Source organism: Felis catus, chromosome X (assembly GCF_018350175.1).
Source record: "Felis catus isolate Fca126 chromosome X, F.catus_Fca126_mat1.0, whole genome shotgun sequence".
Classification (NCBI taxonomy): Eukaryota; Metazoa; Chordata; class Mammalia; order Carnivora; family Felidae; genus Felis; species Felis catus.
In genome coordinates, this window is record NC_058386.1 from 125,282,874 (window position 1) to 125,295,046 (window position 12,173).

Here is a 12,173-nt window from a genome sequence, read left to right on the forward strand (position 1 = left end):
TCTTCTGATCCTGTCGCTCCAGGGCTTTGAGGTGGCCTCCAGAGTCGCCCCACAGCTCGCAGGTGGCGTGTCCCTGCCCAGCAGAGTCAGAGAAAGTGAGCCGGAGACCAGGGGCTTTGCTCCAACGGGACCCTGGAAGTACCGAGCGCCTTGGGTAAGGGCTGGATCTCTGCCAAGGCAGGCAGTGGGGACAGGAGGCGGAACCCAGTCGGCGCTGGAGGGGAGGGGTGGGAAGAGCTCCTGACTGCGGAGGGCGGCTCCAGTTGTAGAGGGGCAGGTGCTGGTGGGAGAGGGCGGGACCCGGTGTCTAGGTTGCCCAGGCAGAGCAGGGGTGCCCTGGGTCCAGCCCTAAGAAAGAGAGGATGGGAGGGCTCCTGGCTGTGGGGATCAGGAAGGGAGGGCTCCCGGCTGCTGCGGGGTTGCAGACGATGGTGGGAGGGGCTCCGGCTGCAGTGGCCCCAGCAGGCGGGGCCTTGTCGTGTCGGACAAGGCGAAAGGGGACCTTCTCCTTGCAGAGGTGAAGGGCTGCATGGTGGGGGTTCTGAGTCGTGGCCTGGAAGACGTGAACTGGCCAGGGAGGAGATCCAGGTCGGTGTGGGGGGCGGTGCGGTGGGCTGTCTGGCACCAGTGTCCCTCTCTCCCCTTTGCACCCACAGGCCTCCCCTGCAGAGCCTGCGACAGTCTGCGCGCCCCTGTGCGATCGCGCCCCTCCCCCGCAGGTATCCGCGATGGCACTGGCTATGCTTCGTGGCTGGTGCAGGTGGATGGGCGTGGATGCTCAGCGCTCGCTGCTCATCCTGGGCATTCCCCACGACTGTGAGGACCAGGAATTCCAGGAGGCCGCGCAGGCTGCCCTCCAGCCCCTGGGCAGATACCGAGTGCTGGGCAAGGTGTTCAGAAAGGAGTTCAGATCCAGGGTCGCCTTGGTGGAGATGGCTCAGTATTTAAACCGAAGTGTGATCCCCCGACAAATACCAGGCATGGGAGGACCCTGGACTGTGGTCTTCCTGCCCCAGGCCCCAGAATCAGAGTCACAGGATACACCCAATTTCCTTGCACAGACCCAGAGGCAAGCAGGGGTTGCCCTGGCAGGCGAGGCAGGAGCTGGGGATGGGGCAGGAGCTGGAGGCAAGGCAGCTTCTGGAGGCAAGGAAGGAGCTGGAGGCGGGGCAGCGGCTGGAGGCGGGGCAGGAGCTGGAGGCGGGGCAGCTTCTGGAGGCAAGGAAGGGGCTGGAGGCGGGGCAGCAGCTGGAGGCGGGGCAGGAGCTGGAGGCGAGGAAGGAGATGGAGGCGGGCAGCGGCAGGAGGCGGGGCAGCAGTTGGAGGCGGGGCAGGAGCTAGAGGCCAGGAAGGAGCTGGAGGCGGGGCAGCAGCTGGAGGCGAGGAAGGAGCTGGAGGTGAGGAAGGAGGTGAGGCAGGAGCTGGAGGTGAGGAAGGAACTGGAGGCGAGGCAGCGGCTGGAGGCGGGGTAGGAGCTAGAGGCGAGGCAGGAGCTGGAGGCGGGGCAGGAGCTGGAGGCGGGGCAGCTTCTGGAGGCAAGGAAGGGGCTGGAGGCGGGGCAGCAGCTGGAGGCGGGGCAGGAGCTGGAGGCGAGGAAGGAGATGGAGGCGGGCAGCGGCAGGAGGCGGGGCAGCAGTTGGAGGCGGGGCAGGAGCTAGAGGCCAGGAAGGAGCTGGAGGCGGGGCAGCAGCTGGAGGCGAGGAAGGAGCTGGAGGTGAGGAAGGAGGTGAGGCAGGAGCTGGAGGTGAGGAAGGAACTGGAGGCGAGGCAGCGGCTGGAGGCGGGGCAGGAGCTAGAGGCGAGGCAGGAGCTGGAGGCGGGGCAGCGGCTGGAGGCAGGGCAGCAGGTGGAGGCGCAGAAGGAGTTGGAGGTGAGGAAGGAACTGGAGGCAAGGCAGGAACTGGAGGCAAGGCAGCGGCTGGAGGCGGGGCAGAGTCTGGAGGCGGGGCATGAGCTGGAGGCGAGGCAGCAGCTGGAGGCGTGGCAGCGGCTGGAGGCCTGTCAGCGGCTGGAGGCCAGGAAGGAGCTGGAGGTGAGGAAGGAACTGGAGGCTAGGCAGCAGCTGGAGGCGGGGCAGGAGCTGGAGGCAAGGCAGAAGATGGAGGCGGGGCAGCGGCTGGAGGCAAGGAAGGAGCTGGAGGCGGGGCAGCAGCTGGAGGTGAGGAAGGAACTGGAGGCGAGGCAGTGGCTGGAGGCGAGGAAGGAGCAGGAGGCAGGGCAGCCACTTGGGCCAGGCAGGGCCTGAAGAGGAAGCAGGAGAGTCAGATGAGGAGGGAGCCGCTGGGGACGCAGGAATTGCAGGTTTGTTAGGATCTGTGAGTGTGGCAGGAGCTGCAGGTGAGGCGGGACCTGCAGGTGAGGAAGGAGCTGTGGGTGTGGCAGGAGCCATAGGTGCGGGAAGATCCTGGACCCAGCCTTGGAGCCCGGTCTGGCAGCCTGTGCTGGAAAACAGGGCCTCTATGAAACTGAGAACCTTTCCTGGAATGGAAGAGCCACACCGAGAAGAAGAGTCCTTTGAGAGCTGGCTGGATCACGCCAGCGACACGCTGTACCTGTGGTGCCACATCACAGAAAGGGAGAGGAGGAGGAGGCTGATGGAGAGCTTGGGTGGCCCTGCACTGGATCTCGTGTGCGGCCTCCTGGCAGAAAACCCTGACGTCCCTGCACAGGATTGCCTGGCCGCGCTGGTCCAGGTGTTTGGGAGGAAGGACACCCCCACGACCGCATGGCTGAAGTTCCTGACCTGTGGCCAGCGGCCCCAGGAGACTCTCTTTGTCTATGTGATTCGCCTGGAAGGCCTGCTGCAGTCGGCCGTGGAGAAGGGGGCCATCCATCCCAACCGTGCGGACCAGTTACGCGTCCGGCAGGTGCTGATGCGGGCCCGCCCCAACGAGATGCTCGAGAACAAGCTGAGGAGGATGCGGCTGGACAGGAGACCACCTGGCTTCCTGGGGATGCTGCGGCTCATTCAGGAGACCGAGGCATGGGAGGCCACCGCAGCTAGGAGTGAGCACTTGCAAGTGGAAGAGGGGGCCCGTGTGGGCACCGGAGGCCTGGCCGCTGCCTGGGCCAGTGGAGAGGTTGCCGAAGCCTCCCCAGCCAGGGAAGATGCTTCCCAGGCTGCCCTGGCCAACCTAGGGGCCAGTGAGGCCGTTCCTGGCAGTGCCGAAGCTGATACGGCTGCTCCTGAAGCCCATGATGTCGCCAGGGCAGCCCTCGTCCCTGAGGAGGCCCCCAAGATCTTCCCTGCCATGCAGAAAGATGAAAATGCTCCCGCCTCTGCGGGCCTAGATCAGGCAAGGCCCTCAGAGGCCCCTGGGGGCCCCACCCCTGCCCAGATGGGCAGCGCTTCCAGGGAGGGCCCGGGAGGTCCTGGCTGTGAGCCGGAGGGCCTCGCCCAGGCAGGAGACCAGGAGGCTGGGGAGCCCCTGGAGGAGGGGCCCAAGCCCATACCAGAGGAGTCGGGAAACGAGGTCGGGGCTGGGGAGGTGAGGCCCCCCAAGTCCTCCTCGGGCAAATAGGCTCAGAAGGCCCAGGGGCCCCCTCTCCTCTCAGGCAGCAGCGCTCTGGAGGCAGGGGGAGGCCACGCCAGGGCAGCAGCCTCTCCCCACATGGAGGCAACAACCCACCCAGCCCAAATTCCCAGGACCCCATCTTCCCAAGGCACCCTGGCCACCACCATCAGCCCTTCCAACGGACCAGGATGACCATACTTGATGCAGAGTGGGGCAGGGAGAGGTGCCCCCTCCCATGGCAGCTCCACCCCAGCCCCAGCCCCAGCCCCAGCCCCAGCGCGAAACCCTGCCAGTCCAGGCAGCCAGCCTGGGAAGCACCCCTGAGTGGCTGGCCCTAGCCTAGGTGAGGGGCACCTGAAAATGTGTGCCACCCACACTGGCCTGGGAGATGTTAGGGGCCGTCTCAAGGGTGCCGGCCCCTCGGGCCGCCCAAGAGGGGGACCCTCATTCACTGACCCGTGGAGTACGTCACTCCACGCTCTGAGAAGCCCACTTGTGCCTCTGTAGGCCCCTTAGTGACCCCCCCCCGTGTCAAGTGGCACCCCCAGCTCCCCCTACACGCACCCTAGTTACCATTCCCGTGCAGAGCCCTGAGGTGTGCAGGAGCCCGCGGCGGGTGTCCTGGCCTGACGCAGCAACCACCTCTCAGCCCCGGGTGTGTGGCACGAGCTTCAGTGCGAGCCCAGGCTCTGCTCGCTGTCGTGCGGTGTCGTGAGCTCAGCCCATGCTTCCTCGGTGTAGGTTTAGGCCAACTGCTGCTTGTTCTTGTGGAGATGTGTGTGTGTTCTTATCTGAGCAGCCGCCCCCACCCCACCCCAGAGACCTCTTGAGCCCAGTCCCAGGAGATGGCGGGAAGGACAGAAGAAGGCATGGCTGGTGCTGACCCCGCGACCTCAGGAAGGAGGCACTGGACCAAGGACAGAGGTGGCCTGCGGGAGTCTCCGTGGAAACCGTGCTGTGATGTGCCACTCTCTTGTTACTTGTGACTGAGTTTCTTTGGCTTGTCCGAGTGCCCCATGCTGCGTTTTGCAGCGTCCTGTGGCTGTTCTGTGCAGGCCATAGGGCAGGGCCAGGCCCCAGCATGTCGGCCAGAGGGGAGAGTGCCCTGGAGTGAGGGGCCATGGCCAGCGTCCGTCATCCTGGCCAGAGGCCGATCGTGGGGCCCTCAGGAAGGGAGGCTATGGCGGGGGGGGCACGGTGTTGGGGGAAACAGAGGCACCTCCTTTGGGACCCAGGAGGAGGGGTTCCGTGACCTATGGGCTGTAGTGGCTGTTCGACATTCCTCTCTGTGTTGTCACTCCCTCTCTTCAATGGTTGCAGTAAATGTTTCTCTTCAATAAATTTCATTGAATGTTTGTGCTGAGTCTCACTTCTCCTAGGGCATTTGAGGGAAGGGTCTCTTCAATGGGTTCAGTAAATGTTTCTCTTCAATAAATTTCATTGAATGTTTGAGCTGAGTCTCACTTCTGCTGTGGGCATTTGAGGGAAGGGTCACCTGGGGGTGGGTTGGGGAATAACAGTGGCTTGGTACCTGCCATTGGCATTGGGTGTGGCCAGGGCAGGATCCAAGAGTTGCTTCTGGTCCTCTGGCTGGATAGAGCCAGGTGACCTGAACTTGGGCACAAGAAGTGTCTGATTGGGTCCCCATAAATCTCAGGGAACCCCCCAGGAATAAGTGGGTTAGGTATTCCGGGGGGGGGGGAGGGATAGCAGATATGGCCTGAGGCCCATTATCTGGGCAGGGCTGAGAAGCTCAGGGCATCCAGATGGGTCAGAGAGTTCACGTGTATAATCCCAGAGACCCACTGGGCACAGAAAGGCCTGTGCATGAGGTTAGACACCCCTGCCAGGAGGTGCATGCAGGACTCCAAGTTGGGGGTTATCGCTTCCATTTGGGATCAACCTACCCCTGCCAGCTGACAATTGGCCCATCATGGTCTATCTACTGAGGGATGTTGGGGGTACTTGGGAGGCTATGATGTCAAGGGACAGAGGGCAGGCTGGGCTGGGTTTCCACAGTGCTTCTGCCTTGCCAGGAAGGAGGACAGGCAGGGAGAGCTGTCCTCTGATCTTAATCCTGGGCAGGGTGGCCCCCAAAGGGGAGGGAGCACCCTCTCCCTCTCCTACTCCCCTTCCAGCCAACTCTGAGGGCACCAGTCATGTGTCCTGGGAGCAGACAGGGGGTAGTGGGACACGAGTAGGGGTCTGTGGATGTGGCCTGGGGAGTGGGCCTCTTCCTGCTTGGAGGTGAGTTCTGGATCTCTGCTTCTCACAGAGCACTTGGTGCCACCTGAGGCAGGCACCCATCCAGGGTGGAGGGCACTGTTGATCAGGGATCCCTTCCTTGCATGCTGCAGCTGGAGGGGAAATTCTTGGAGAAGGCCATCATAAGGATTGAGGAGCCTGCCCAAACCCTCTAGGGCCCTGCATTCCACAAATTGAGGGCAGGCCTCCATCTGCCTCTGAACTTTTTGTTTAAGAGACAAAAGGAACAATAGGGCCTCTCCCTGCAGGTGTTTGGGAGAGAACAGTACTGTTGACCTGGAAATTGTGAAGGCCCCTTGGGGGCTCACTCAATCTGTTCCCAGAGGTGTTCTCCGGCTGTTTTGAAGGAACAGTGGCTCTGACCAACCCCATGGTACAGATGAAGAACAGATTCCCAAAAGCAGCCAATGATGAGTGAGGACCTTGCAGAAAGCTGAGTCCCAGGCCCACAGCTGCTTGACCAGCCTTCAGGACCTGTGCATCTGGGGAGGCCCAGGCCATGTGGTGAGAGCTGCAGACAGTGGTGCTGCATGGATGGATGGGCCCCTGGAGATGCTTGGTAATGAGACAAATGGACAATGGAATGAGGGTTGCAGGGGATTGTTGAGAAGGGGGTCATCAGGACCATGCTTGCAGCCTCCTTGGCCTAGTGAGCTTGGCCCCGTGTTGTGGGGACCCTTGTATGTGTCCCATCAGAGTGTGCTTCAGGATTGGGGTGAGGTCCCCAGGTGGGCTCTGTTCTTGCTTCTTCAAGGAAGGTACCATCCTAACCACATCTGTCCTGTGTGTCTTAGCAGGGCCATGACAACTGGCCACTTTCCACCAGTGCTTTGGGATTTGGAAGGCAGAAAAAGAGGAGAGGGAATGGGAGTGTGGCTGATCCCTTGTCTCTCCACCATTCGGAGCATACTTGTGCATGTGTATTCCCTGAGCAGGTGTGAGTGTGTGTGGGTGTATGAGTGAGTGTCAGTGAATGTGTGTGAGTGTGTGAGAGTGTCAGTGAATGTGAGAATATGGGAGTGTGTGACGGTATGTCTGTGTGCAAGAGTATGTGAGTGTGTAGGAGTGTGAATGTGTGGATAGGAGTGTGTGTCATGGAACATGGGTTGGTGTGCATTGAATTCTTCTAGGATTGAGTGGGGGCAGCCACTTTCCCACCCGTCTGGAGGAGGGGAGACAGGAGGAGGGCTGGACCCCGGGCAGGCTGGCTCAAGTCTGGCCCTGGGAATCTGCCCTCCTCCTTCTGGGGCTGGTTTAGAAGAGAGAGGCCCCTGGTGGCCACTTTAGCCTGGCCTTTCATCATCTCACCCCTGTAGGGAGAGAACTTGGAAAGAGATAAATGTGGCCTTTTCTCCCCTTTCCCTTTGCTTACTCTGTAGGATCGCCATGTCCAGGCCCCTGGGCACTTCACCTAGTGCTAGTAGGGCAGGTTCAAAGCCTAGGTGCCAGCCACTTCCCCAGGCTTGGGTGATTAGCCCAGTTCCCCTGTTGCTGGAGACCCCACAGAGCTGTGTGCCCTGCATTCCTCCTCAGCCAAGCTTTCCCCAGGCCCAGGAGCCTGTCTTATCCTCTGAACTGTTCCATGGCCAAAGCCCCATCATTTGGGGTGCAGCCCCTCTCAAGGCCACCATCCTCCTCTAGATCCCAACCTTTCCTCATGGATCCCAGAGCAGGGATTATTTCCAACCAAGAGTGCTATTCCTGAACACGGGAATCCCTTCCACGAGCACTTTGGGTGCTGCCAGCATTTCTGGCTGCAGTGCTCCTAGCCCTAGTTGACCATCTGGATTCAAACTCATGGTTCCCATTCTCACAGTAGAAATCCATAGGTCCCTATGTCCTTAGCATCTCCTTGTAAGCCATGGTCCACATTACAAAGAGGAAAGATCAGCCCTCTAAGCAGATTGCTTTCCTTGCCAGGGTATGGCTAGGGTAGATTTCTCCCTGGCAGGGCTGACAGCCAGCCTAGATCACCACTGAGTACCCTTGGGGCCTCTGGGCTTGTTCTAGGGCACGTTGTGCTGCTTAAGACTGGGCCCTGATATTCTCCCTGAGCCCAGATGCAGGTGTTCTAGCACATGCCCACTTGGGCTCTGCACAGGGGGATCCCCATGCTGCATACCCTCCATGGTGTGTTTTCTGTGGCACTGTTCATGCCAATGTCATCCATGGCACCCCTACACTTTGCTTCTAGTCCCACTTAACAATGTGAGAGCCATGATCCCACCTAGCTAAACAAGGGACAGCAGAAACCTAGCACTAATGGCCCTGCACACACAAGCCACTTGCTTTGTGTCATTGTGCTACACTCCCAGTAGCTTTGGCTACTTCCGGGCCTCTTCCAAATGCTCCTTGGTTCCTTTCTCTTTACTAACTGTGTGTTTCACATTACATAGCTGCTAATCACTTGGTTCACTTAAGACACGTAGACCTTTTAGTGATTGCCTTGTAATGATTGAATGTTGTCGCCAGTGGGGCAGCTCAGACAGTAAATTCTGGGAGCTGTGGCCCTCAGGGTTGTATATTTGGAGGAGGGAGTTCCTGCCTCCTTGCTTAAGTTTCCTTGCCAAAATACGGTACAAAACTGAACTCTATTCATTAAAGCAAACTAAAACTTAGGTACTAACACAATGCCACCATAGGTTTCCTTCACAACAAACTTCATGTTTACAAATTGTTTTTCATCTATTTTTGACTGGGGTTCACTTGATGCCAGAATTTCACACTTCTCCTAGTGCTACAACATAGAACTCTAGACTGTAGAGTCACCAAGTCACTGTGGCGTCAAAATAAACAAACAAATGGTTTAGAAAGAGACTACAGGTGGTATACACATGCACACATATGTACAATATAAATGAAGGAAACATCAGTCATCACCATGGAGGGATGATTCAGAGATGGTATCAGAACATTTAGCAATTTGGAGGAAAACAGAGCAGATCGTTAACACATGGCGTACTCTAAAATATGTATCCACAGGATTAAAGGCTAAATGTAAAGACAAATATTAGAATAAAATACCAGTGAGTACTTACATCGGCTCTGGATAGGAAAGAATATTCTGAGCTTAAAAACAGTGAAAACAGGGGTGCCTGGGTGGCTCAGTCGGTTAAGCGTCCGACATCAGCTCAGGTCATGATCTCATAGTTCGTGGGTTTGAGCCCCACATCGGGCTCTGTGCTGACAGCTCGGAGCCCGGAGCCTGCTTCAGATTCTGTGTCTCCCTCTCTCTCTGCCCCTCCCCCCCCTTTCAAAAATAAATAAACATTAAAAAGTTAAAAAAAGAAACAAAGACTTAAAGAACAGAGGTACATGGTTAATAGTGCTAAAGAAAAAAGCCAAAACATGAAATTGCACACATAAATAGCATAGCCTTAACTATGAAAACAAAACAAAACAAACAACAACTAAAAGTAACATCAATTCTCATTACATGCCAGGCACTGGGTTGAGCAACTGGGCCTGCGCTCTCTCCAAGAGTCCTCAGAGGAGCCCTGGCGGGAGGTGGGCACTGTTGTGGCCCCTCTTCTCCAGATGAGAACTGGGTGCAGAAAGATGCAGAGATTTGCTCAAAGTCCCACAGCCCCTCAGTGGATGTGCTGGGATTCTAGGTCAGGCTGGCAAGACCACACAGCCCGGCCCCTGGAAACAACGGAAAGAACCTCGAGGCATGTGGGTAGCAGTGACGGTCCCGGAAGCAGAGCCGACGGACACGCGGCAGATTGCTAATGGTGACAGCCCTGAGAAATAGCTGAATGAAAGACATACCGCACATGGGGAGCAGTGATGGATGCTCCCTGGGTGGGGAGTATGTGGTGCTTCTGCCATCAAAGCAAAAACTCAAGAACGTCGATGTCTTTTTAAAGCCTCCAAGAAAGAGGTTGGATGTACATGTGTCACATACTCACGGCAACTGCATGCTTATGAGATGCGATGATGGTGAATTCTCAGCTTCTCTTCTGAAGCCTTTAGTCAAGCGTGCACTCCTAGACACAGTGGCAGAAGAGACCCAGTGGGGTGTGCCCTAGTCTTCACCTCCCACATGCTCCTAGGCATGGCCCTGTTGCCAGCTTTCTGCTGGGGCAGGTGTTGGAATGTCTCTCTGGCGTCCCCTGGGATGTCATCCCTTCCCTGTCTTGGGGCCCTACTGGGTGTCTCCTTGTGCACCATTTTTTTGTGCACACCACCTGCTCACTCTTAGCCAGGTCAAACTTGTTGCACACATGGTACCCTGGTCCAAGCATGATGACAAGCAAGGGTGGCCAGGACCCCTGGAAATGGAAAGGAAGAGAGCAACAGAAGGGCTAAGGCAGAAGTGGAACAGGCCTTTCGGCTCACCTTAGTCCCTGTTCCGGAAAGCACACCAGACGCCAGACACGGGGCCTGCAGACGTGGGCTCTAATCCCACCGTACCTGACCTTGGGGGACCCTCATGTCCTTCCCAGGCCCTCCGTCTGATGCTGTGGCTGTCCTCAGACCAGAAGATGTGGGGACCAGCACCAGGCTCTGTGGAAGCCCAGGGCAAAATGGACTCCCAGAGGGGAGGCAGATCAGTGGTTCAGGTGTGAAGTGCATGTCAGGCAGGACTCATGTCCCCATCTCCACTCCCACCCCATCCTGGGAGTCAGACTTCCTAGTAGAGACCAAGGAACAGGACTGAAAGGGCTTGGCACAGCTTTATAATTGGAGGGGATCTGGGCACATGGGCAGGAAGCAAGGTGAGGCTGCACAAGAAGATGGGGAGCCCCCCGTGGGGCCAGTGGGTTTGAGCTGGCACGAGGGGATGCCTTTGCCCACGTTGTCCCAGAGCCTTTGGGGTCTTTCCTGGGGCAGAAACTGGTCCCTGGGAGAGGCCTGGGTAAGGCCCCAGAGAGGCCACAGGGCCTCGGGGTGATCAGGGCCAGGCCACTGCCCACATACGCGGACCCTGTGGACCCCGTGTCCCTTGCCAGTCCTCTCACCGACCCCCTCAGCCTGCAGCAACCATGCAGTTTGAAACAAGGAGCTCCTGTCCCCTTAGATTGTACTTGGTGTTCCCAGGGCTGTGCTTCCTTGCCCCGGAGCGGAGCACATCGCCTGTTGCTGGAGGCCCTCAGCCTCCTCAGGCACAACCCTCAGGACAACCCCTTCTGCCCTACCCCCTCGCCCACACCCCTGCTGGATCTGGGACAACTCTCTCTCCTGGGGCTCCAGCTGCACAGCTCCAAGCTGGGACTTGTTACCTCAGGCCATGTCCCTGTCTCTCCAGGACTTCCTGAGGAACCTTAGGCTCTTAGTGGCTGTGTCCAGGCACAACTTGGTGGACAGGGGAAGGGGGTCTTCCTTTTCTCTGTCATTCAAGTACAGAGGAGCGGTGGTGGCATTCGCAACACCCTAGTTCAGAGGGCACTGTCCCACCGAGTCCATCCAGTGCAGCCTTGCCCAGGGCCAAGGCTCCCCTTTCATGTTGCCATCACTCCCAAAGAGGGCCCAAGTGCACCTTTTCCATCGTGGGGGCTCAGGGGTGCTGGGACTGTTGGGTGGAGGGGTGGGGAGAAGCTAGCTGGGCCTAGGGGCCTCCTCCATGCAGCCCCTGCCACTTGTAAGAATAGTCTCTTCTCCTTCCACATATGGATGCAGGACCAAATTATTTATTTACACTGGAGGCCACAGCAGCTCCTAAGTCACCCTACCCCAGTGCACACAGAACCAGACTGTGAAGTGGCAGTGGCCACCATAGCTCTTTCCTATACATATGCCAAAGACTGTTTCCATGTGCCATTCTCACATCATATCTGTCCAGTTTTAGGGAGCATCATCTGGATCTGGTACTTCAGGGCACAAAGAAAAAGCTGTATCAAACTCCTCCAATCCATACCATTAAATGATGGTAAGATTACATTTAGGTAACCCTGGACTATATTCCCACATGGTCATTGCATGGTAACATTTAAACAGACAACTGGTGCAAACTCCTTAAAGACCCATTGTCTCCTTGATCAGTTCAACCCCCTCTCCTTTTTCCTTCACATCACCCCTCCTTATGCCTTCCTGAGGACCAATGTGCAAACATTCTGGTCAGCTTTGTGGGCATGGTCTTGGGGATCCAGAGCCATATCTAGAATTGCCATGAGGCGCTGCAGATGGGGAGCTGTCCTGGGCTTGAGATGCTGCTGGAGGAAGTCAGGCTGGCCTATTTGCTCCATGCCCCGAGCAGGCCCCTGCCCTGGTGCTGGTGGGCTGGGGCATATGTGTATTTATTTGTGTTCCTGCAGCCCCAGTCTGACTGACAAGGAGACTGCCCATGTGGGGGCTCCAGTTGCAGGATCAGGTCCTGAATCTTCCCAGAGGGGAGTCACACTGGGAGGGAAGGCCTCAGGGAATGCATACAGAAGCAGCCTGGTTGTGTGG

The 12,173-nt window shown here is 57.9% G+C and overlaps 1 protein-coding gene across 1 annotated transcript; it reads left to right on the forward strand.

The window, feature by feature from the left end:
- The first annotated feature begins 318 nt into the window (after positions 1-318).
- LOC123383286 (paraneoplastic antigen Ma6F-like) lies at positions 319-4,870 on the forward strand. The gene is made up of 3 exons (XM_045050400.1): positions 319-1,178; positions 1,736-2,032; positions 2,166-4,870. Exons 1-3 carry the CDS (start codon positions 729-731, stop codon positions 3,519-3,521), a joined length of 2,103 nt encoding a protein of 700 aa, XP_044906335.1. The 5' UTR covers positions 319-728; the 3' UTR covers positions 3,522-4,870.
- The last annotated feature ends 7,303 nt before the right edge of the window (positions 4,871-12,173 follow it).

Coding starts and splice junctions, on each gene's coding strand:
- LOC123383286 (XM_045050400.1), top strand. CDS start 729: ATGGCACTGGCTATGCTTCGTGGCTGGTGCAGGTGGATGGGCGTGGAT. Junction 1,179..1,735: donor CTGGAGGCGGGGCAGCGGCT/GGAGGCGGGGCA, acceptor GAGGTGAGGCAG/GAGCTGGAGGTGAGGAAGGA. Junction 2,033..2,165: donor AGGCCAGGAAGGAGCTGGAG/GTGAGGAAGGAA, acceptor TGGAGGTGAGGA/AGGAACTGGAGGCGAGGCAG.